The 25,444-nt window shown below is 33.5% G+C and overlaps 1 protein-coding gene across 1 annotated transcript in view; it reads left to right on the top strand.

Moving 5' to 3' along the window:
- The window catches only part of LOC111050816 (Down syndrome cell adhesion molecule-like protein Dscam2), a gene marked incomplete in the record, with an annotated part of 322,193 nt that overhangs the window by 248,093 nt on the left and 48,656 nt on the right, over positions 1–25,444 (top strand). Inside the window, 8 exon segments of the mRNA XM_039442229.1 lie at positions 509–640; positions 4,233–4,492; positions 4,494–4,522; positions 6,557–6,735; positions 10,178–10,327; positions 11,980–12,135; positions 15,244–15,540; positions 22,474–22,656. Coding sequence (XP_039298163.1) covers positions 509–640; positions 4,233–4,492; positions 4,494–4,522; positions 6,557–6,735; positions 10,178–10,327; positions 11,980–12,135; positions 15,244–15,540; positions 22,474–22,656 — 1,386 coding nt within the window.

Genomic DNA, 25,444 nt, shown 5'->3' with positions numbered 1-25,444 from the left:
TGCCAAATTTCAGATCAACACATCATTTCATTCTTGAGATAAAAACTCCTAAGTGAAAAAACAAAATGGCAGCTATAAGGATAAGTTTTGGACACTTAAAATACGACATTTGTAGTCTCCTATCATCCAGGAACAATTCCCGAAAATGTTAGACACTACTTCTAAAACATCCTCTATTTCATCAAGCTTTAAAACTTTGAACTTTAGAACTTTGACCTTCAGACTAAATAAATTGTGAAAAATATGTGATATTCACTCACTGACTAGAGCATGTTTTCGAATCGGATTCCCCTTCTAACCGAAGAAAGTAACGATATCACCGAAATAAAATATTTCTGATGTAGAATCTCCTCCAACATGATTATAGTGTTCATAGTCAGATTATTGTTCCACTGTTTATGCTTACATTAAATTCAATTAAATTAAATTGTGTGATAATTTTGAAATTTAATTTTTTTGTACATTCAGTTTATTGTTCCATTCATTAATTTTGTTTGATTTCTTACAGATGCTCCTGGAAAACCTAGAAAAGTGAAGAGTGTACAAACTGGGAGCACAACTGTGAAATTGTCATGGTTGGCGCCTACAGACGATCAGAATCCCGTCCTGCAATACATTATTCAATATAAAAAGGAAACAGGTGAATTTAAACTTGAATTACATTTCATAAACTACTGTAGCATCTATATAATATATAAAAGCGAAATGGCACTCACTGACTGACTCACTCACTCGCAGAACTAAAAACCTACCGGATCAAAAACGTTCAAATTTGGTAGGTATGTTCAGTTGGCCCTTTAGAGGCGTACTAAGAACGGATTTGAATATTTGTGGAGTTATCTGGAGTTATTCTTAGTTATCTGGTAATTATTCCCGTAACTATGGCCATTTTCAAAATGAACTAGGCCTATTATTCTCCAGTAAACAAATATTTTATCTTATTTAGCAGCTGCCTCATTTATTATTTTGATATGTCAAATATTGGATTGCGATTCACGTATGACAAGTATTGAACAGTTTTAGCATCTGGCTTATTTCATATTTTATAGTTTTAAAACTCTTTCAAATTATGATTTTCAACATGGGTAATGTTTAGCATAATATTATGTTAATTTGGTTTTGAATGCGAATAAATCTCAGATTCTTCCTTTTTTTCAAAAATCAAAATTTTTATTCAAAATACAAACAATTGAGGGTTCTGCCAAACCCGAAGGTTTTTCGGCGGGTGCCCACTTACAGAAAAAAACGAGTTACAAAAGATAAATAAACTTGAACAAAAATAAATATTACACTTCAAAGATTTCAAGTATAAGATGAAAGAAAACAAATACAAATAAAAATTCAATTTATCACTAACATGTCCAAAATCTAATATTGACATATGTTTTATGTTTTGTGAGTTTATGGTTTGAGTTTAGGATTGAGGTTTAAATGCTGATTATTGTGTGGTATTCAATTTCAATTTAATCTAAGCCAATTCATTCATAACACACAAAAATACAATGAGAAAGAGCAATATACAATGAACAATCACAATAACAGTAACAAAGAAAATAGCACTGGATTTCAGTGGTCATATATTATATTCTTTAAATCTCGTTTGAAAATTTTTCCGTGTCTGTCCAATATTAAACTTTTCACAATCACTTCATAATTGATGTTCACTGAACCAATGTTTTTATTATGTATGAGAATTTGCTAAGATTTAGTCCAGTCAAGGGAAGGTTATAGAGGGAAAAGTTGGGAAGACGATTTTTGACCCCGCAGTTCTGTTTAGGGTAGTAAGGAGGTAAACATATCTCGGGAACTGTTGGGAATATCACAAAATTTCACTGAACAAAAAGTGAAGAGAATTTATAGAGCTTCATTTTTAATACTCAGTTATGTCAGTTGAACGCATTGTTCTCAAGATATGAGCGTGGAAGCAAAACACTGAAAAATGCAACTTTTAAACCACCCTCATCCCCTTAGCACATGAGTTAGGAATGGGGACTTTTGATATGTTCTCCTCCTAGCTAGTCTCAACAAAGCTTTAAAGTCAAAAATTTTGCTTAAAAAATTCCCTCCAAATTCCTTTGTCAATTGGTCTATTGTTGCAAAAATGGATATTTCACACTCAACACCAAAGCTGCTGCAAAAGGTGTAGGAAAATTCGTAAAAGCGTGAAATTATACTTCAAATTAAAAAGAATTCAATGCTCTATAAGCTCATAATCAGCATGGATTTTTCCCATCGATTTTTAAAAAGTTATATAAGAGCAAAAATATAAATGATTGGTGGCAAATGTGTTTTTTTCAAAATGTCATACCTTCAAGAGCGGATATCTCGAAAACTAGAGGGAGATATAGAAAAAGTTGTAGAATGAATATTGTAGGAAATTATGTAAGCTTTAATTTGTTATTTGTCAGTCAAGTCCTTAGGATATATAGTTTTTGGGTTTTATGCGAGAAACCAAAAATTGGTACCTTTAAACCACCCTCACCCCCTTAGCACAGGTTGTAAGTGTGGGGACTTTTGATATGTTTACCTCCTTACTACCCTAAACAGAACTGCGGGGTCAAAAATTGTCTTCCCAACTTTCAGTATGCTGCCAACTACAGTTGGATTAGATTTAAAACTCTTTCTACATCTGATGGAAACCATTTTTAGTAAGTTGCACTCTACTATTTCCTTCAAGAATCAATTCTTTCACCATTCATAAACAACTTACTTTACAACCTCAAAAACAACTTCTTTTTCACCCCACTTGGATGTAATGAGCTGGTTTTCGTGCGTCATATAGAGGCCGAAAATGATTGTTTTCTGACCAGGCGGTATAGTATATTTCGCACCTAGGGCCGAAAATGAGACTTTTCCCGCTCGAAATCGGTTTTCAAGTCCGAGGTCGTAGGCCGAGGACTAGAAAAGATTGAGAGCCGGAAAAACATTTTTGCCCGTGGTGCGAACGCTATTTTCCGCCACACACAAAAATAAACAATATATAATTATATGAGAATAATTCTTTATTAAGCACTTCCGAAAGCAAAAGTGGAAGGTCATAGCTCTAGCAAATCTGAGGTAATCTGAATACAGGAATTGTCAAAGTATTTTTATTTTCTATTCTGATTTGTCTAAATAACCTAATAGATTATGTTCAATTATGTGGGAAGTTGAGTTTATACTTTTTTATTCTTTCAAATGACAATAAGATGATATTATTATAAATGTTTTAATTATTATTGAATAATAAACTCAAATAATGAAACGTTTTTGATCAGCTGTTTTTGCAAACTTAAAATTTAGCGGCCGGAAGGGTACTCTTTCCGGCCTTAGCCGGAAAGAAACCTGTTCTGACGTCAGACGAGAGTCGTCTGCAAACAATGCCTTTCAGATCTACGTAGGGACTGGAAAACACTGCTTTCTGTGCAGTGTAGCGAAAAAAGTTTTACGGCCCTAGGGCTATAAAATACCTTGAAGTCAGCTGATTCTGATTTGATGTGAACGTGTTTACAAAATGGTTTATGAAACGGAATCAGTTTATGCTTCTAGAATTGAATAAGTATTCTGCAATGAATACTATCATTCTATTTGGATGATAAAATACAGATAGATATATATTATAAACTATTCAAATTCGATTTTCAGAGTAGATAGAACTTCTAACCTAAACTTCCGAACAAGCATTGTTGATGTTGACATTCAGATTGGCCAAATTTCAAGTGTGCTAAAACAGCTGATCAAAAAACTTTTCATTATTTGTGTTTATTATTCAAGATTCAAAACATTTATTACAATAATAATCTTATTGTCATTGGAAGAATAAAAAGTATAAACTCAACTCTTACATAATTGAACATAATCTTTTAGGTTATTTAGACAAATCAGAATAAAAAATAAAAATACTTGGACAATTTCCTGATATTCAGATTACCTCTGATTTGCTAGAGCTATGACCTTCCTGTTTTGCTTTTGGAAGTGCCTAATAAACAATTATTCTCATATTTATATTGTTTATTTTTCTGTGTGGCGAAAAATAACGTTCTCACCATGGGCAAAAATGTTTTCCGGCTCTTAATCTTTTCTAGTCCTCGGCCTACGGCCTCGGACTTGAAAACCGATTTCGAGCCGGGAAAGTCTCATTTTCGGCCCTAGGTGCGAAATATACTATTCCTTCTATACCCTTTTTTGAGCATTCATTGCCTGGACTGTTGTTAGTTTTGTTAAGATTTTTCAAGGTAGATTGCTTTTTGCAGACGAGTGGCAGAGTGTGCGAGCTGGAAGCAGCATGACAGGAGTTGTGAAAAATCTGCAGCCAGCAACGGTTTACACGATGCGGGTTGTAGCTGAAAACGAATTGGGTTCCGGAGAGCCAAGCGAGCCTTTTCTGTTGAGAACAGAGGCTGAGCCACCCACGGGTGTACCGCTGAATGTGGCTGCCACTGCTATCTCATCTCATCAAATCAAAGTCACTTGGAATCCACCTCTCAAAAACCTCTGGAACGGCGATATTATTTGGCTATTATGTTGGATTCAAGCTAAATAAGTAGGTACCACATAATTATTCATTTTTTTCAATTGAAATTATATTTTCCTACAGTTACGTTGAAAAGTGGCCATTGCTGCACTGATTACAGAACGCAAAGAATCACTTTTCCGCTCTAGTGCGGGAAAAATTTTTCTGCACTCCAGATTTGCAACATGGCAACGCAAAATACTTAGTAGGTTATATGGAGCAACAGTGCAGCAAAATCAAAATGAAGTTGGTAACAGTGACTGCTGTGGCTGCTATAGTGAGCAGAGGTGCAACGAAGCACAACGCGCTAATTATTATTCATTATATATTATAACCAAGGACAACGAGGACTTTAGGATTTTAGGATTAAGGTTTTCATCAATCTAAAATTACACAGAAAAACATTTGATGCATTTCAGGCAATTTTACCCATAATTACCCACTTTTCATATTCAATGGTAACTGTAGGAAAAACTTAATGTGAAATACGTGCGCAAAGTTCCTCTGCTGCACTCAAGAAACCATTCCGCCCTCGCCTACGGCTCGGGCGTAAACGTTTCTTTCGGTGCAGCAAACTGTCACTTTGCGCACTAGTTGCACAAATAACTATTTCCCCAGCCAATTTATTTATTATGTATTTAGCGTAACATACACAACACATATATAGCTCATGAGTCTTAAATGCCTACATATACTCTGTATATTCCCAATTTCTTTGAAATGTTGTGTAGTTTTTGGTCAGGAGAGCATAAGTTTGTCCGACCACCATTTACACAACACATGTAGGCTAAATTTCATAAATATCAAATGCCTACATATACACTGTATATTCCCAATTTCTTTGTGACGTGCAATTTTTGATCAGGCGAACATAAGTTTGTCTGATCCCCATTATTTTGCTAGTCCATTTAGTGTTAACCAATAATGTGCAGCATTTAGTGTTACACATATTTGAATTATAAAAACAAATTGCCAGCACAATTTAGAGGTTGAAATTTAAACTTTCAATGATCTAAAAAAAAAAACATTTTCAAAATGATCTACAACATTAAAAATGACCAAAAAAATGCTTGTGAAATGAAAATAACAATGCAGCCGAAATTATACTATTATATAGACCTACTATAGTGTCTATTAGTCTGTCAAAATACATATACAAAATACATTTGGGAACAGAATAGTTTTGGGCTATGCCTGTTATTCTTTCCTGATCATATTCATATGATTTGTAATTGTATTAAGAAAGAAATGAATAAATAAAACTCAGCTGATTGATTAGCCTTTAGAGCCAAAAAATTAAGTATAAATAAGTAATAGTGTCCATATGTAGTAGTATGAAGAATGAAAATACTTCTTCACAAATTCAAATTCGAATTTTATTATTTCAATTAACAATATTCACAATTATATGCAAAAAGATAACAAGATCACACAGCTCAACAAGATGAAAATATAATAAGCCAACAATTTATTATTAAGTGTACCTCCTTAATTATATATGTCTATATATGTATATATACCTCCTGATATAATTATGACATATTCGTAAATTTTGTCCATAATAATTATGGAGTTAATAATTATTGAGTGACCTCCTTAATTATCAAACAATAATAATTATTGTTTGATAATAAAGGAGGTACACTTAATAATTATTAACTCCATAATTATTATGGACAAAATTTTCGAATATGTCATATATCAAGACTAATTTGTGATTTGGTAATAATAAGAATATACTACTTGCTGAGAGTTCAATACCCTGTAAGCAAGAATAAATATCTATTTATTCAAATTCAAATTCTTTTTTTTTCCGACATTTTACAATGTATATGATCGTCATGAAATAGAAATGATTATTTATCAAGTAATGGAGAAGTATTCTCAAAGATAAATGGATAAACAATAGACAATATATAAAATAGGGGTGATACCTAAGGTACCTTGACAAAAATAAAAATTAATTTTGCAGATCTTTTTTCACATTTAATCTCGTTTTTTGAATCAGTACCGATCAATAATTTATGGGTTGAGTATTTTAGAAAACTGAATTGATTTTTGCAGTGGAAATCGAGGAGCGCTATACAACTTTACAGCTTATCCAACAACTTCGTATGACGTTCAAGTCGCAGTTCTCAACAACTTGAAAAAATACAGAAGCTATGGGATTGTCGTACAGGCATTCAACGAGAAAGGATCTGGACCTCTGTCCACTGAAATAGTTGTGCAAACACTGGAAGATGGTAAGATTCTTCCAGATAATTTTCAAATTTCAAATTGAAATTATTAAAATGAAATTGATAAGATAATCGCATTTTGTCATTTTGCAGATTTACGAGGGTGAATCAAATGAATACCTTAAAATTGCTGTAAAGTTACGAGAAGTTGTAGGATTGATCCGGTAGTTGGCAGGGATGTTTGTTGATGCTTACACAATGACTATCCGGTGGATCAGTGACCTTGCTACACACAACTGGCGGTGACATCAGTTACAATATGGCCGCCCCATTATCAATATGCACCGTTTTAGTTAACAGCTATCAGTCACACGTTTCTTGGTCATTGAAGGTGTTAAACCAATGGAAATTCATTGCAGGATGACAGTACAGTATGGTAATTCATGTTTGTCCAGAAACAAACATTACCATCAACCATAAACGGAAAGAGCAAGTAAGGAATGGCACCATAGCTCATCGCCAAAACCCCCAAAAAAATCTGAACTCAGCGATCAGCAGGAAAACTCTTGATGACTCACTTCTGCGATGTAAATGGAGCATTACATTGACAGGGGAGTGACAGTCAACAGTACTTCTCATTCAAATCTCTTGAAAAATCAACTTTGGCCAGAAATCAAAAGTAAACTGCGAGTACTTCTCTCTTCAGGTGTGTTGTTACAGCAAGACAAAGCCAGACCACATACTGGCCCGTTTCTCTTTTCAAACTATCCAGAACATCAAATTTGAATGCCTCATTCACCCACCTTCTTCTCCAGACCTCGCCCCTAGTGAGACTTTCATGTGTTTGAAAGCTTAAAGATGCAAGCATTTCCAAAGTGATGAAGAAGTGAAAACCGCGGTGCACGAGTGGCTACAGACACAACCAAAAAAATCTTGAAATGTGTTATCCATGCGCTTCCAAGGAGGTTAAATACTTGCATGACAAGTCAAGGAGACTATGTCAAAGAATGATAAAATTTTACATTTAATGTAAGTTTTACCTAATTGTCAAAATAAATCATTTATAACTCTTCTAAGGTTTTCATTTGATTTACCCTCATATTTCGAAAATTTACATACATCACTTTTTGTTAGAACGAGTAGCAGTCAAATTTCTTCAGTAAATTTATTATTTCTTTATAGTGTTACTATAATTATTTATACAGCTTGCACCACTCAATGATGTGTCATGTGTCAATATTATAGACGTAGGTATACTTGAGTATTGTATACATTGAAACTAAATTACAGTATTTATTCATTCAAAAGAGGCAAAAACACATAAGTATGAAACATGATTGGAAATGGAAAGGGTACTATTATTCCATTCCCGAATTTTGTTTGAAAATTATAGGTAGGTACCAAAAGAGGTTATGGTTATTTATGAAATGGAATTAATGGTATCCTTTAAAATGAATAAAATATTAAAAAACAAGAATACAAATTGTAACGTAACTATTAACTATATGTAATTCTTACATTACAATTTGTATTCTTGTTTTTTGATATTTTATTCATTTTAAAGGATACTATTAATTCTATTTTATAAATCTAAGTATATATTTCATGAATACATATATCATGGTCAAGAAAGGTAGCCCAGCCATCGAAAATTGCAGATTCTAATGTAAGTTTTTAAGTGTTTTAATTAATAAATGTTGTTTGTTATTGTTTATGTGTTTCATGTTTTAAGTTATCAATTCTGTGCGTTTTATGTTTTAATTTATCAATTTTGTGTGTTTCATGTTTTAATTTATATTAAGTGTTTTCTGTTGTGATGATATATTATGTTAATATAGAAGCTGCATGAATGAAACAATATAAAAATCTTAAAGCACCCTTTATTTAAAAAAAATACTTTAAAATGGTTCAACCAAAAAAAAATTAGAATTAATTAGCTTAAAAATAAAGGGTGCTTTAAGATTTTTGACCGAAGCAAAGCTGAGGTCTTAGTTTCGACTTGATTGGGTTTTGTCTGTTTGTTTGTTTGTTTTGTTTGTTTGTTTGTTTGTTTGTTTGTTTGTTTGTTTGTTTGTTTGTTTGTTTGTTTGTTCGTTTGTTTGTTTGTACCGCAGTTATTGTCCGATTTTGATTAATTTGGTATGCAAGTTCTTTGAAACAAGCGCAGAAACGTATGTGTAACGATTTTTGATAAGACCTCTGGTTTTTTTGTAATTTAAAAAACCGCAAACTAACCTCCCTCCAGAAAGGATATAGAAAGAAATATCAAAGTGTCTTTGAAGATACAGCAATTCATTTTTATACTTTTTCGCATCTATTGTTACAAGCACATGGTGGCCGAGTCGGTTAGACCGTGGTTTCTTACACTGTGAGACCCAGGTTCAAATCTCGTCCCTTCCAGATTTTTTTTGCAGATGATACTTATATTGTTCCAACTTATTCTAACTAGTAGTTCTGCGAACAGTAGACCTCACTCATATGAATACAACTTTCAATCTAATGAGAAGGGCCAGTACAGTAGGTACAGTATATTGTGAAGATTTAGTCAGTTGACCGATTTCTTATAATTAATTATTAGAAAAGTTGTAATTTATGTTTATATATATATATATATGTTTAATATTGTAAATATAGAGACGATATAAAGGTACCTCCTTGATAAGTCCGGTGTCCCTGCAAACAGTGTCTCTAGCACTTTCAATGGAGAAAATAATAGATGACATGGCTAAATCTTCACAATATACTGTACTTACTGTACTGGCCCTTCTCATTAGATTGAAAGTTTATTCATATGAGGGAGGTCTACTGTTCGCAGAACTACTAGTTATATTGTTTTATTAATTTAAAAGTGGCCACCATGTGAATGAAGTGTTTTTGAGCTGCATGAACTATTTATAATATTATAGTCTGTGACAGATAAAACTGATTTCATATAATAACATTTGTAGATAAAATAATAAGGAAGCCATTGTGCTATTTTTCATCCAGGGGATGACACAGTTAGTCAGTTATATAAGTCAGTTATTTCACTAACTGCATTTACGGTAATACATACCTATAAAATATTTCAACAAATGAATAAAAACTTCAAATTCTTCAAATACCTGCATTCAAGATGAAGTTAAACTTCAAGTGTGTTGCATTTTTTATCTATAATGTATTTAATTACCGTGTTATGGAATAGATATATTTTTTGATGGCATTATTCCATTGAATGATTTACTGATAATTAGAAAGACCGGTTTCGGTTATTACACCATTGTCAATCTCTGATTTCACAAAAAGAAAAAAACAAAAAAACATTATTCCATCTTATAATATACTGTAAACTGTATAACATAATAAAATACATAACATAATAGTAATACATTACTTAAAAATTCAAACGCAATTCTCTCATAATCAACAAAAAAAAGGATCTGTGTTCTATTCAACCTTGTATTTTGAGTTCTCATTCCATGTGTTTTCTTATTTGCTGTATAACATAATAATGAGGTTATATTTTCAGTCCCATCAGCTCCTCCAACAAATATCCAATGCTTTCCTCAAAGTTCTCAAATATTGAGAATCACCTGGCAGCCACCTCCAAACAGTTTCCAAAATGGTCAGCTGCAGGGATATAAAGTGTATTATGAGAATATGGAAGAATCGCCAGAAGGTATCAAATCTATAATAAAATATCTTCCAGCTTATAATGTAGTCTACCATATTGTAAAATCAGTATTAACAATACTGTATTCCATTTTATAACGTTTACTGTGTAACATAATAATAATTCATTTTTAACAATTCAAACATAATTCTCTTATAAGCAACAGGGAAAGATTTCTGTTCTCATTCCATATTTTCTTATTTTCTCGGATTCTCCGCAGACTATTTCCAAGACTTTCGCGGACAACAAGTTTCGATCCATGAAAACAGCTTTTAATTCACTAGTCTGAAAAATACTTTTTAAATCAACTAGTTCAAAAAAGAGAATTGATTCAGTTTCTATTTAGACGTTTAGACCCTGTGCTCAACCTAGTACTAAAGCGTTGTTAGATCACATACACTTATCTTCATATTATTTTTTATCAGAATTGAAGTTTTTCCTAACCTAACCTAACCATAACAAGTTTTCAATATAGGTGTTTTCTTATAAGTGAGTACCAGTCATCTCAGTATATTTGTTTAATATATCAGCATGATAAAAAATCAAGTAGATAATGAAGGGATAAAATAAATAATAGGCTACTTGAAAAGCTTGATAGGAATAAGATACTTAAATCACCACTAATATAATAATTTTTGCTACAACAGTGTATTTAAGAAACATACAGTGTACTACTACAGTACATAATGTATCCCTCTTTTGGCAGTGTGTAATGCAAGGAATTTCATAATAAATCAATCTTCTAAGCAGTTTACGAATTTTCTTTTTATAAATTCATAATTTTCACAAAGTAGCACTGATTGGGAGAGAAAAACTCTGGATACACCTTGTACTATTTCTCTTGTAGTCCGACAGCAGGGGGGGGGTCCAGGGGTTACTTCCATCTGGAAAAGGGGGGTACTGGAGGGAAATATTTTTTATTAAAACTCACGTTTCAAGCATTTGAACTAAAATTCACTGTTATTTAAGGCCTTTCCACACCGGCCAAAATTGGAATAGAATACCCACCGGATAGTTTTTTTAATTATAAATAATTTTTTTTTTTTTTGAAGTTCAGATCAGTGGCGAATATAGCATTTTTTTGTGGGGGGGGGGCAAGGAAGGTTAAGTGATTTTAAGGCTGTGCAAAGCCATTTTGGGAACATTTTACTGGTGGCACTTCTAATTTTTTTCATTTGTATGGTAACAGTGAAAAATTGCTCAGCAAGTGATTCTCAGGAAAACGTCGCCGACGTCCGAGACGTCCAGGTCGTCCTGGATGCGCGGTGTGGATTAACTCATTTGATAGCATGGTCAGCAATTTATTTTTTCAAAAACGTCCCGGACGTCTGCGAACTCGGTGTGAAAAGGCCTTTAGGTTGAGTAGTTTTGCCGTTTTGTAAGGTGTCTAATATTCTATTATTAAACAGTTCGGCAATTAATACAATTTCTATTATTTGCAGTATTCCTATTTTTTAACAATACGAGTTTTTCAAAAGATTTAGGTATAAATTACACTAGCAAATGTGTTTAAACGGCCCCATAAAAAAATAAAAAAATCCCTGGAAAAGGGGGGGAGAGGCCGCCACCACCGCCCCTAAAACCGCCACTGACTCATCCATCGAACACAATTATTCATATTGACAGAGTTAATCGTATCGTAGTTATTGAATTTTCAGGCATTATTGAAGCTGATATGAGAAAATCATCGAAGCCTAGCGCGGATATCCATGGATTACAGAAATATTCCAACTACACTATTCAAGTGTGGGCTTACAATAAAGTTGGCGATGGTGCTAAAAGCAAGCCCATACACTGTATGACTGAAGAAGATGGTGAGCAATATTTTTTCATATTACAAACATTTAAATCACCTATAAAAAATGAGCATAATGAACACATAGATAGACACAAACAAATAACAAAATTTGAATAATTCAATTTAATTTTTAACATACCTAGTTTGATTCAAGCAATTGGGAACAATAAGAGAATTCAAACTTTCTATTAAAGCTATTCAGGTTGAAATAAAAATCGACCCAGTTTATCGCTGCACGCACACAACAGGATTTTTGAGGCCTCTTCAAATAGGCTATTATAGTGAGGTGCACATTATAATGACAGTGTACAATTGACAATACTGTTGCTGTCCTTTTCTATTATACAACGAAACAGATAGCACTAACTCTCTCTCGCTTTGCAATGTTGTCTATTTGCCAGAATATTTTATATTTACTTTTGACAGTGACTGTACAAAAGTAACTCAGCTGCCATCGTTTCCTTCATTCTATCAAAATACTTTGGTACACAAGTAGTATAATTGATTTAAAATGTATTTTTGAAACAATGAAATAATTTTTAGACATTACAGTATGAGAGACACAAATTAAAATACCTGAAATGACATTTTAAAAGTTGATAACTAACCATCCTAGACTTCATCCATGCTTCAGTTAGCGTACACGTTTAGGTTAGACCTACTTGTACCGGTATAAATTATATTGAAAGGTTATTTCAGAATTATTTCCATTGAAATTACTTATTTTGAAAAGGATTTATATTTTTCTATCATTTTAAAAGAAATTGGAATAGAATACCTACCAAATAACTCAATTTCTGTTGTTTTGATATTCAGATTGGTGTATCACAGCTTTTTAAATGTGCCGCCATTTCAGGTTTGTATAAAAATAAAAATCTGATCTTAGTTATGGAAGCAAATTTTTTAATCAAATTTTGAAAATATATATGACATTAAATTGATTATTTATCAAGAAAATGATAATTATCATTAGATCAAATTTAATGGAATGAATTGAGTAACAGCTGTGTACAGTCAGTGGCAAAATGGAGAGACTTGGCAACGTTTTTCTCCTTTCTTTCTTCACTGCCATTATAACGTGAACCTCACTATACTTACTTGCTCTGAAGGATAGGTGAGCTCATGGACATGACAAACTGGGTCTGCTCAGGAATTTGACACGATCTGTCGCTGACTTGATTTGTCGGGAGGTGCAGGTATAACAATTAAAAATGGAGAAAAATCATCCCAGATTGGCTGGGTGTGATTTAATGACAACGTTGAAAGAGGAAAAACGAAACAATTTGTTGTATGTTACATTCACTCATATAAAATTATAATAATTACAAAAACGAGAGGTTACTAACTTTTATTTATTATTGAAAACTGATAATAAATGTATGAACGAATAATTCAATTGGGCTGCTTGCTGGGCTGTCGCGCCCTTTCAAAGACATCATTCAACTGGTAACGCAGAACTCCGGCACTCCTGAAAAGTGGCACAAGTATGAAAAATTCAGTGACACAGCCATTGCTTGACCCAGCTCATTGACCACATTTTCCAAAGTGTTGAAATTTAAAGTGATGAATAATTATTATTATATTATTTTATCCAATAACGTTCCATCATCTGTATCGAGCTACTGGTAGAGCTATCAAACTTTCTGACGGAGAAATCTTCGGCCACCATTACAAATGTGTAACACTTTTCAGGGGTGCCGGTATTTCGGTGACTCGTGATTTTTTAAAATTCAAATCCATTCATTCCCTATGAAATTATTAGTAAAAAGAAAAAATTGTTATAAATATTCTGTTTTATTCTGGTTTTGCCTTTCTGTTTATGTTGGTAGTTCTACAACTGGTGAGCACGTGACCTTATTCTATAGCCTCACATGTTTAAATGTTTTGTATTGTAGTTTGTAGGTTATGTAATTGATTTCTATGGTTAATGGTTATGTTTAGCTATAATTCGTTTTGTATTTCGTGCGGTACATAGGTAATAAAAATTCATTTTGAGGTTTATCAGTCTACTATATATCTGTAATTCCACAGGAACTAATAACTTATAACCTGTCCAAGAAATAATAATATGTAAAATGAAGTGATTGATGGTTGTGTGGGCGGGGGTGGATTTGGATGTGACAAAACATAGAAGAGCTAAAGTGCTATTAACTCTTCAATCTCGACACCATCTAATTTCTCAAAAGAACTAATTTTGTGGCTGATCTCAGAAAATTTCTTGAGAACTCAATATTTTTATTTCAGATTCGGTACTCTCAGGTATCTGAGTAACAACTATCCAATCCAATCATAATCCAATTTTATTCGATCGAATCTTGCAAATTACTAAATTATAATTAGCACCCACTCAATCTGCTTTTATTTGATGCGATTGCATTAATTCAATCGACCTATTATAGTGAGGTCCACGTTATAATGGCAGTGAAGAAAGATAGGAGAAAAACGTTGCCAAGTCTCTCCATTTTGCCACTGACTGTACACAGCTGTAACTCAATCCATCCCATTAAATTCAATCTAAAAATAATTATCATTTCCTTGATAAAATAATTAATTTATTGTCAAATTAATCAAGAAAATATGTTTTTCATAATTTGATTCAAAAATTTTCTTTCATACCTGAGATCAGATTTTTATTTTTATACAAACCTGAAATGGCGGCTAATTTAAAAAGCTGTGATACAACAATCTGAATTTCAAACTTTTAAAAGGGTATTTTAATTTGTGTTTCTCATAAGGTAATGTTTAAAAATTATTTCATTGTTTCAAAAATACATTTTAAATCAATTATACGACTTGTGTACTAAAGTATTTTGATAGAATGAAAAAAAAATGGCGGCTGAGAATTGTTTGGTCAGTTTTGTACAGTCACTGTCAAAAGTGAATATAAAATATTCTGGCAAATAGACAACATTGCAAAGCGACAGAGAGATAGTGCTATCTGTTTTGTTGTATGATAGAAAAGGACAGCAACAGTATTGTCAATCGTACACTGCCATTATAATGTGGACCTCATTATATCAACATTGATCCAATACATAATGACATGGATGTTAGGCTTTTAGATTTTCAAATCTGTTATGTTTTATATTTTTATGTTTCACTATTATATTTTAATGTTTTACAGTTCCTGATGCACCGGCAGGACTGAAAGTCATCGCAAACTCCCCTTCGTCGCTGATAGTAAGCTGGTCAGAACCACTTCATCCCAACGGCATATTGACCAGTTACAATGTCTATACGAGAGTTATGGAGGCAGGTCGTGAGACAGACTCGGCCAAACGCCATTTGCCTCCCACACAAACCTACTACCAGGCCAACGACCTGCACATGGGGGATAACTATGAGTTCTGGGTGACCGCCTTCACTAAAGTCGGTGAAGGCCGAAGCACCGGGATCGAATATGGGTCATTAGTCACCAGTGGTATGTTATAGAATAGAATTCTTTTATTGTGTAGGCTACGTTCTGTGTACAGTAAACTGTTCCAGTTCCAATCGTAAATTGTTCCATCACGTGGCTAGTGCAAAATGTTCCCATGGAACGCCATTTCAAAATCGTTGGTTCAAGCTTTTGGTGCGCACATATAAAGTTGATTTACACTATACTGTGTCGTTTACTAGCTGCGTGAATGAAGAAAGGCTGTTTTACAAACCTACCATCTAGAAAAGTGTAAATTTCTTTTATTCCATTACTCTCAAATTTTCTATCGAGAAAAATTCATTTAATGAATGGTTATCAAACATCATATTGTTGGTTATGTATTCTATGCTATGCTATGGTGAACAAACTATCAGCGCATGCGCAATTCACCACATTCCATGTACACAGAACGGGCCCAATGATACAAAATCATTATTCAAATTAATTTGGTGGAGGATCAACAGGCACAACCCAAAACTGCCCCCCCCCCGAATTCTGATTCATTAATATAGTCCAGAAATAGGTTATGTTTCCTTCACTTGAAAATGTTGTTCAATTTTTAACTAGCTCTTGAAACAAGACATTTTGTATTTGAAAAGATTGAGATCCAAATTAATAACAAAGTTCCTCTCACTCAACGAGACGGAAACTTTATTTCCTCTCTGATAAAATACAAAGATGAATGATGTTGTTCATTGTGAGGTACTTGTTTGATATTCACTCTTCTTTTTAGGGTTACTGATTAGGCCAGTGGTTCTCAAACTTTTTACTTCAAGCCCTCCCTGCATAATTCAGCTGTAAGCCGGACCCCCTACATGTATAAGCATAGACTACTATACATGTTGTACGTACGTAGGCCTATATACCTACATATTTCACACTCAATATTCATTTAGTTGAGTTTTGCACATTCTATACATAACCCAATGTTGCAATAGTTTCAATCATAATAAAACAACAAATTCTATACAAACAATAAATTATAATTTATTCATGTACTACAGCTACTTCATGTACATAGTTGTTATTTTTGTTCCTCATAGAAATTAACAATACAAAGAGCGTCAGTGTGAAGGATGAGCTTGTTTTTTTCGCACAGAGTTTGTTGAAAAGAGGTGTCAGCTCCGATGACGCTACTCCAAGTTCCTGGGTCACATCCAGTCTTGGTCTATATTCACTTTTCATGGCAGCTAGAGCAGAAAACCCAGTTTCACACGGATAAATTGTAGCAAATTGAGTCTATATCTTCAATGCCTTTCTACTCAAAAATTGGGTGTTCCTTTTGCACACCAATCCAGAAGGATTTAAGAGAATATTTTTCAAACTTAATTTTAAGCGCAAAGTTACCTTGGAGATTAATGAGGTTTTCTTTTTCTATCATTTTGAGGGAGCACTTATTGATTGAGAATTTGAATTTGACAATACGGTTTATATGAATATTTTATGACTAAAAATTACTCACATGTAATTTTAAAAATTACTCACATGTAATTTTAAAAATAGAAAAATTGCTTATCGTAATTATTTTAGAAGTAAATTTAAAACATTTTCAAACCAAGCTTTGCGCCCCCCCCCTGAGCATTCATCGCGCCCCACACTTTGATAACCACTGGATTAGGCTATTAAAACACAATAAAAAATTATCAAGTACCCTACCCTTTATTTTATTTAATCACTACTATAGTGATGTACACGTTATAATGACAGTGGATAAAGATAAGAGAACAGCGTTGCCGTTTGTCTGCCTTGATTAATTATATTTCTTCATTGTTGAAAACGGATTTGGCAACGTTGTAGAGCTAGAAAATGATAGTGCTATGTGTTTTGTCGAATGATAGACAAGGATAGCAACACCAAAGTTAATAAAATACTGCCATTATAACGTGGACCTCACTAGAGTTTCCACTCTTTCATTTTCAATAGACATAAATTCTGAAATGAGAATATTATCAATTATTATTAAACGAAAATCCAAATTGAATGCTGTAAATCACCCTCGAAGACTTTTACTACTGCAAGTGTCGACAACAGGGATAAAAGCTAGATGGAAATTCGATGAGTATCCAAAAATTATTTGCCAGTCCGGGAATCGAACCCTTCTTCTTCGATGGCACTACAGGCCGAATCGAGCCCTTGCCTCCTCAATACTGCGCCTCCTTCCATCACGATCTCTTGCCTTCCTTCTCCAATTCCTGATGCGAAGAAGTTGTGCTGCATCCTTTGAGATGCCACCCACCCATCTCAGTCTTTGCTTTCCCACCGGTCTTCTGCCTCCTGGTTGTCCCATATTTTTCTGGGAGACTGAGTGTCTGGCATCTGCTCCACATGCCCTGCCTATTTTAAGCGGTTCGGTCTGACATATACAGACGGGGGTGGCTCTTTATAGAGTGCAGTTAATTCATTGTTGCTTCTTATTCGTCAGACACCCTCATCACACACATGTCCATATATTCTATGCAGCATTTACCTTTCTCAGCGGTCTAGATTCGCTGCAGCCTTGGATGATAATATCCACACTTCACTTCCGTGCGTATTATAGTTTTATAGATTCTTATCTTTATAATAATAATAATAATAATAATTTCTCTGGATGTTGGACGACACATCCAAAGGAGTTTATTCATAAATTCATACATACATTACATTATATTACATATTTTTTAATATAACAATATTCAGGGTTTAGAAAATGATACCTCACTATATAATATATGTGTCGAGGTTATCATCAAATTAATACTAATTTATGCTACAACAGATAATACAAAAATTCCAAAAAATCTCAAACTATATCTATTACCCTAAGCATCACCTAGTACAAAGATACTAAACCGAGGTACTATTTTCTACCTATAAATTACCTTATTTAAAAAGAACTACTACTCAAATCTAAATCCTACTTACTATTAGTTCCTCACTACTTTGTATCCCAATACTGAATAACCAATGTCTAATTTTTCTTTTGAAGCTATTGAAATTTTCCTCTCCTTTGATTTCTAATGGTATTCTATTAGATATTGTAGGCCCTACAAATGCTGTATTCATCCTTGGTACTCCTTGGTTGTAACGTTCTCTTATTCTAGTATTATGGCTATGATTTATGATATGGTTCCTATTTTGATGTTTTTTCATATACCCTAATAACAACAATATATACAATTGCCTAACGCTGAGTACTCTATTTTCTATAAATAATTCTACAGTTGGAAACCGGATTTCCCTGTTTCCCATTATTTTCAAAATGCGTTTTTGAGTTTTAAATAATGGATCTATAAAACTGAAGTTAGCTGCACCCCGAACTAACAGACCGTACCTTAAAAGAGATTCAACTAATGTTAAGTATACAGTTTTTAACGTTTCTTTGTCTATGATACGCCTTAATTGATAGAATTTGTATATAAGCTTCCTTATTTTGGCAGGTGTATATGTTATGTGCTTGTTCCATTTCAATGAATCATCTACTATTATTCCTAAATACTTTATATTGTCAGAGCGTTCTATTAGTGGGCAATTACAATTATTGTTACTATTTCTATCACAATAATTGTGATAGAAATAGTAATAATAGTAATCATAATTATTATGAAGCTTCATTGTTGTCATGTGTGGTTTTGTGCTATTTGTTAAAGAAAAAGCTAGAAATTTTCTTTTTTCTGAATTTAATGACAATAAATTATTTCTTAACCAACTAGTGATTTTTGTTAGTTCTATCTCTGCTGTTTGGAACACTTCTTCCTAGTTTTTTCCTTGAAAAAGGAGTGCTGTATCGTCAGCAAAGGCTATAACTCTACCTTGAATTTGAATGGAGAACTTTCTGTTCCTATGGACGCTTCTTGACTTGAATATCTGGGAATCGAACCCGGTACCTCCTAATTGCCAGTGAAGAATGCCTACCCTTACAATCCCTGAACTACCCTACCAAACTGACAATCTCATTATGAATTCTAATGGATATAGTCTAATGGATATATGGAAGTCTAATCTTATATACAAATTCTATCAATTAAGGCGTATCATAGACAAAGAAATGTTAAAAACTGTATACTTAACATTAGTTGAATCTCTTTTAAGGTACGGTCTGTTAGTTTGGGGTGCAGCTAACTTCAGTTTTATAGATCCATTATTTAAAACTCAAAAACGCATTTTGAAAATAATGAGTCTAATGGACGTAACCCATGTATAATATTTGAACAATTTGTAACTAAATTAGGAAATTGAAGAAGTTTTGGGCAATAGCCTGTTTTTTCTTTTCCAATCGTTGTATTGTTTTTGCTAACCTAATAAATAAATAAAAATGAAAAGATTATGAGAATAAAAGCGGTAGGCTGAATGTGAAAGAATAATTTCATATTTATACAGCTTAAAAATTAAAGAGTAATAAATAAATGAACTTTATTCAATTTGATTTAGACATTCCCATTTTCAGTAAAGTTTTGCAGTTCAAGGAACTAATAAATTTTAAAAATATAAACAAAAACTAGAAAATAAAAACTAAATAATATAAATAAAAACTAGTAAATTTTAAAAATATAAACAAAAACTAATAAATAAGAATAAAAATAAAAACTAATAAATATTAAATTCATAAATATTATACTACGGTACTTGAAATAAAATATTTTTTAGCGAATTTTTAAAAATATTTTTTTTGCGAATTCACGCTCGTCCAAACCTTTTGATATACTACTAGTATAACATTTATGAGACCGTATATCAAAAGGTTTGGACGAGTGGTTTTGTAAAGTCAATGATGGAATGTTTTTTTCAATCTCATTAAAAATTTCAAATTTAAGTCTATAATAGAATTTCTCTCTCAGTATCATTAAAAATGCTGATTTCAATTCCATGACAGATAATTTGATTGACATTACAGATGATGCAAAATTCCATAAACCATATGAATTGTTTGACTTTGATGTACTCTTTTGCCAACGTTAGTAGACAAAAGGTTGATCACTCACAGGTGTATGATTCAATGGTGGGGGGAACGCCAGCGTGACATCACGTGTAGTATAAATGTTCTAGAGTAACCACACTGAGCATACAGTTTATTCACTATATCTTCAAATAGATCGTCGTTCAATCTCCTCAAGATTGACCTAGAAATTTAAAATTCTCCATACTTATAGCGAATGAATTACCGATTCTAATGATGTTGTTAAATATTTCAAGTTCATTCAACTTTTATGAATAAAATAAAGTTGAAAGTTTTTCATGAATCTAAAAACGTGACACGAAAAAGTTAATAAGCTGGAAAAGCGTTAGTAGACAATGTTATACTATTATAATTTCAGATTAATTCTTAAAAAATCTTGATAAACCAATGCATCGCAATAAACCGATAAACCGATCCCGATAAATCCGATGAATTTCATTCATTGTAAATGCACTGAACACATGCTGGTATCGAGCACATGTTCTACGAGAATCAAAATATCTCATCCCTGAAATTCACAAGCTGATGTATAGCCAAACTACAAAATATAAACACGACCTAGAAGATGAAGAAACCTTAAGGGTTTGAAAGGGAAGGTTAGGAGGTGGGGTTTTTGCTTTTATATGGCAAAATGCTTGTGTTATTCAAATGTTTTAATAATTATTGTAAAAGCAGAAACAGAAAGCTTGCATGTCAGAAAATGTTTGTGTTATATAATATGACTATACAACACCATATAATTTCCAAGAATGCGATATTCTGCCTACTCTGTACTACAGCCTACGTCACGGCTGCAGTTCCCCCACTCCAATTGCATTTCAACGAAAATACTATAGATGAGTGACCAACCTTCTGTCTACTAACTTTGCTCTTTTGCTACTCCAATAAAATATTTATTTTCCTACAGTAACGTTGAAAAGTGGCCATTGCTGCACTGATTACAGAACGCAAAGAATCACTTTTCCGCTCTAGTGCGGGAATAGTTATTTGTGCAACTAGTGCGCAAAGTGACAGTTTGCTGCATCGAAAGAAACGTTTACGCCCGAGCCATAGGCGAGGGCGGAATGGTTTCTTGAGTGCAGCAAACGAACTTTGCGCACGTATTTCACATTAAATTTTTCCTACAGTTACCATTGAATATGAAAAGTGGGTAATTATGGGTAAAATTGCCTGAATAATGTAGTAGTGTTTGAATGGCGAGGCGGCTGTGTGGTGTGTGCTGTGGTGGCACTGTGCTGTCGTTGTCCTCCATTATAATATCTATGTACTTAATAATTAGCGCGTTGTGCTTCGTTGCACCTCTGCTCACTATAGCAGCCCACTCACTGTTACCAACTTAATTTTGATTTTGCTGCACTGGTGCTCCATATAACCTACTATCTATTTTGCGTTGTCATGCTGCAAATCTGGAGTACGCAAAGTACTCACTTTGCGCACTAGTGCGGAAAAGTGATTCTTTGCAGCCTGCAATCAGTGCACAAATGGTCACTTTTCAGGGTATCTGTAGGAAAAAATCTTTTCTGCACTCCAGATTTGCAACAAGGCAACGCAAAATACTTAGTAGGTTATATGGAGCAACAGTGCAGCAAAATCAAAATGAAGTTGGTAACAGTGATTGGGCTGCTATAGTGAGCAGAGGTGCAACGAAGCACAACGCGCTAATTATTATTCATTATATATTATAACCAGGACAACGAGGACTTTGGGATTTTAGGATTAAGGTTTTTATCAATAATAAAATTACACAGAAAAACATTTGATGGATTTCAGGCAATTTTACCCATAATTACCCACTTTTCATATTCAATGGTAACTGTAGGAAAAACTTAATGTGAAATACGTGCGCAAAGTTCCTCTGCTGCACTCAACAAACCATTCCGCCCTCGCCTACGGCTCGGGAGTAAACGTTTCTTTCGGTGCAGCAAACTGTCACTTTGCGCACTAGTTGCACAAATAACTATTATGAAGCTGTGTTTGATTAATACTTCTACATGTTTCAGTACCAGCAGCGATCATATCCTTCGGACGACAACTGATGAAACGTCAAAATACAGTTGTGAAAATGCCGTGCTTGGCAGTGGGCATTCCAACTGCAAAACGTTCCTGGATTATTCCAGATGGCTCTGTTCTAGATGCTGATCTAATCGGTCAGGATAATGGTAATTTCGGCCTGAATAATGACGGTAAATATAGTTTTTCACTTGATTTACTCTTATTTGACATTGAATTTAGTGAACATTACAACCAGTCCTCAAACATCCAATCATTCACGTTACAAACAATATAAAAAACAATATAAATCGGTTAGAATAATGACGGTAATTTCGGCCTGAATAATGACGGTAAATATAGTTTTTTCAATTGTTTTACTCTTATTTGACATTGAATTTAGTGAACATTACAACCAGTCCTCAAACATCCAATCATTCACTTTACAAACAATATAAAAAACAATATAAATCGGTCAGAATAATGACGGTAATTTCGGCCTGAATAATGACGGTAAATACAGTTTTTTCACTTGTTTTACTCTTATTTGACATTGAATTTAGTGAACATTACAACCAGTCCTCAAACATCCAACCATTCACGTTACAAACAATATAAAAAACAATATAAATCGGTCAGAATAATGACGGTAATTTCGGCCTGAATAATGACGGTAAATATAGTTTTTTCACTTGCTTTACTCTTATTTGACATTGAATTTAGTGAACATTACAACCAGTCCTCAAACATCCAATCATTCACTTTACAAACAATATAAATATTAATAAAAACAATATAATATAAAAAATCAAACACCCAGCTGTGTTCAAGTAATGTGAGTGAATAACAAAAGGTATGCGATTCGATCCTCCTCCTCCTCATCAATCTCCTCCTCCTCCTCCTTTTCTTTCTTCTCCCTTCATCTTCTTCTTCTCCCCCTGGTGGGGGGACTTTATGTGGTCCCCCTCGAGTTATTCTGGGGGGGTATGTTTTGGGAACCCCCCTTGGTTCCCCACTTGTGGGGGGGGAGAAATTCAAGAGCAAGACGAGGAATATCAAATAGCTAAGGGTGGAATTTCGGGGTTGGAAGCGACTCTGTGGCACTGATAAGGCAGCAGAGAGGCTTAGAGGACAATAGGCCTCCTGGGGTGAAGCCTTCCATTCAAATGCATGTGTTTCTCCACTAGTTAAGTGCGAAATATTCGCGGCAGGCAGTTGTCGTCTTTTTAAGGCGTACAAAATTAAGATAGCGAGTCGGTTGACTATTATCAACAAAATGCTTTAACACTTTAAACGAAACACCGGTCTGTGAGACCATTGGCAAAATTATTTTTTCTATAGTGGCAAAATTGTGAATCAAAAATAATTGCTGCCCGCTCTAATACCTTCTCCCCCACTATTCCTCAACATTCTCCAACAATGCTTGTCAGTCCCCAACTCACGGTTATCAAGTAAACATCAATCTATTGAAAACGTACCGGACTCAGCTACCGGATCTTTCGGATAACGTTCATTTTTTACCGGTCTAGGATACCGGATATTTCAACTAACAAATATTTTGAGCATTCAATTTTTTTCTAATGTTTTTATATTTATTATTTCGGTATTTTATTGACATGTTTTGTTTGAAAAACTAATCTTTGTAATTTAGAAAACGTTGGTTTAGGAAAATTGATGACAATGGATGAGTTATCAACCATACAAGCCCCAGCCTTTGGAACTTGTATCAATAGAATGCTTCACAATGAAGTGTCACAAAATAAAAATTCACTTGACGAAATAGATGATTCCGACCACTATAGTTATTTATGAACTTTTCTTGCTAATAAAATAACTGGAGGCTGAAAACGTTTGCTCAAACAAGTTTCTTGATAACAATGAAAAACATTATTATTTTCAATAATTACCTTTCAGTTTTGCTAAAATAATAATAATATCAGATGCTGGCTTCATGATTCAGAGGCCCGGGTTCAAATCCCGGCCCGGGCAAGATATTTTCTCGGGCCACTCCCGTGTTTCGGATGGACACGTTAAGCCGTCGGTCCCGGCTGCCTAAAAAGCAGTCGTTAGGTCATGTCAGAGGCCCTGAAATAGATCAGTTGCGACCTGAAAACTCTGACACCAGACCTGAGCCAGCCAGGTCACTCGATATTATTATTATTATTGTTCTGAGTAGTAACTGATAGTATATCTTACACGGATTTTTGTATTGTGTGTTTTCTTACATCCAACATTATACATTTATTACATATCAATGTTTCCAAAAAATTTTCCATTTTTCCATCACTTAATTTGCAAAAGAAATATACATTACACTTTACTATAATTGAAATTTACCAATGAAAAATATTTAAATTCATATTTAGTAGAAAATACATCAAATATAACACTTTAAGCAAGACCCGGTCAGTGAGACCGGATGTCTCGGTTTAGGTTAGAGTGTTAATATAAATAAAAATATAAATCTGAGAACCCTTTTAAAATTATTTCGTCATGACATATTTCGGCTACTAATGCTATTTTCAAGGACTTGAGAATGGGGTTAGTAGCCGAAACATGTCATAACGAAATAATTTTAAAAGGGTACTGAGATTTATATTTTTTTTTCCTCCACCTACTGGCTAAAGTACTTACTTTACTCCCTGAAACATAATACTAAAGTGTCACTTTTTCGCTCTCGGTAGTAAAAAACAGAAAAACTCCCTAGGAGTAAAAGTGACTCCATTAAATAACTATATGTTAAGCATCTCTATTTTAAAAACTTACATTATAATAGGTTAGAAGGTCTAAGCTCAGATGAGAAAGCATAAAGAGGTGTCTGTCATTGAGTGAACTGAATTCAATACCACAACCAGAAATTTGATCACTCATGAAATATTATGTTTGTATGATATTATATTCTTAATATTAGTAGATGATAAAATTTATACAATTTTTAAAATATTTTATTCTATAAAAAAGTTTCTATAAAAAAATGTATAT

This window comes from Nilaparvata lugens, chromosome X (assembly GCF_014356525.2).
Source record: "Nilaparvata lugens isolate BPH chromosome X, ASM1435652v1, whole genome shotgun sequence".
NCBI lineage: Eukaryota > Metazoa > Arthropoda > Insecta > Hemiptera > Delphacidae > Nilaparvata > Nilaparvata lugens.
The sequence above is the reverse complement of the archived record's forward strand: the minus strand, read 5'-3'. Positions and strand labels throughout refer to the sequence as shown.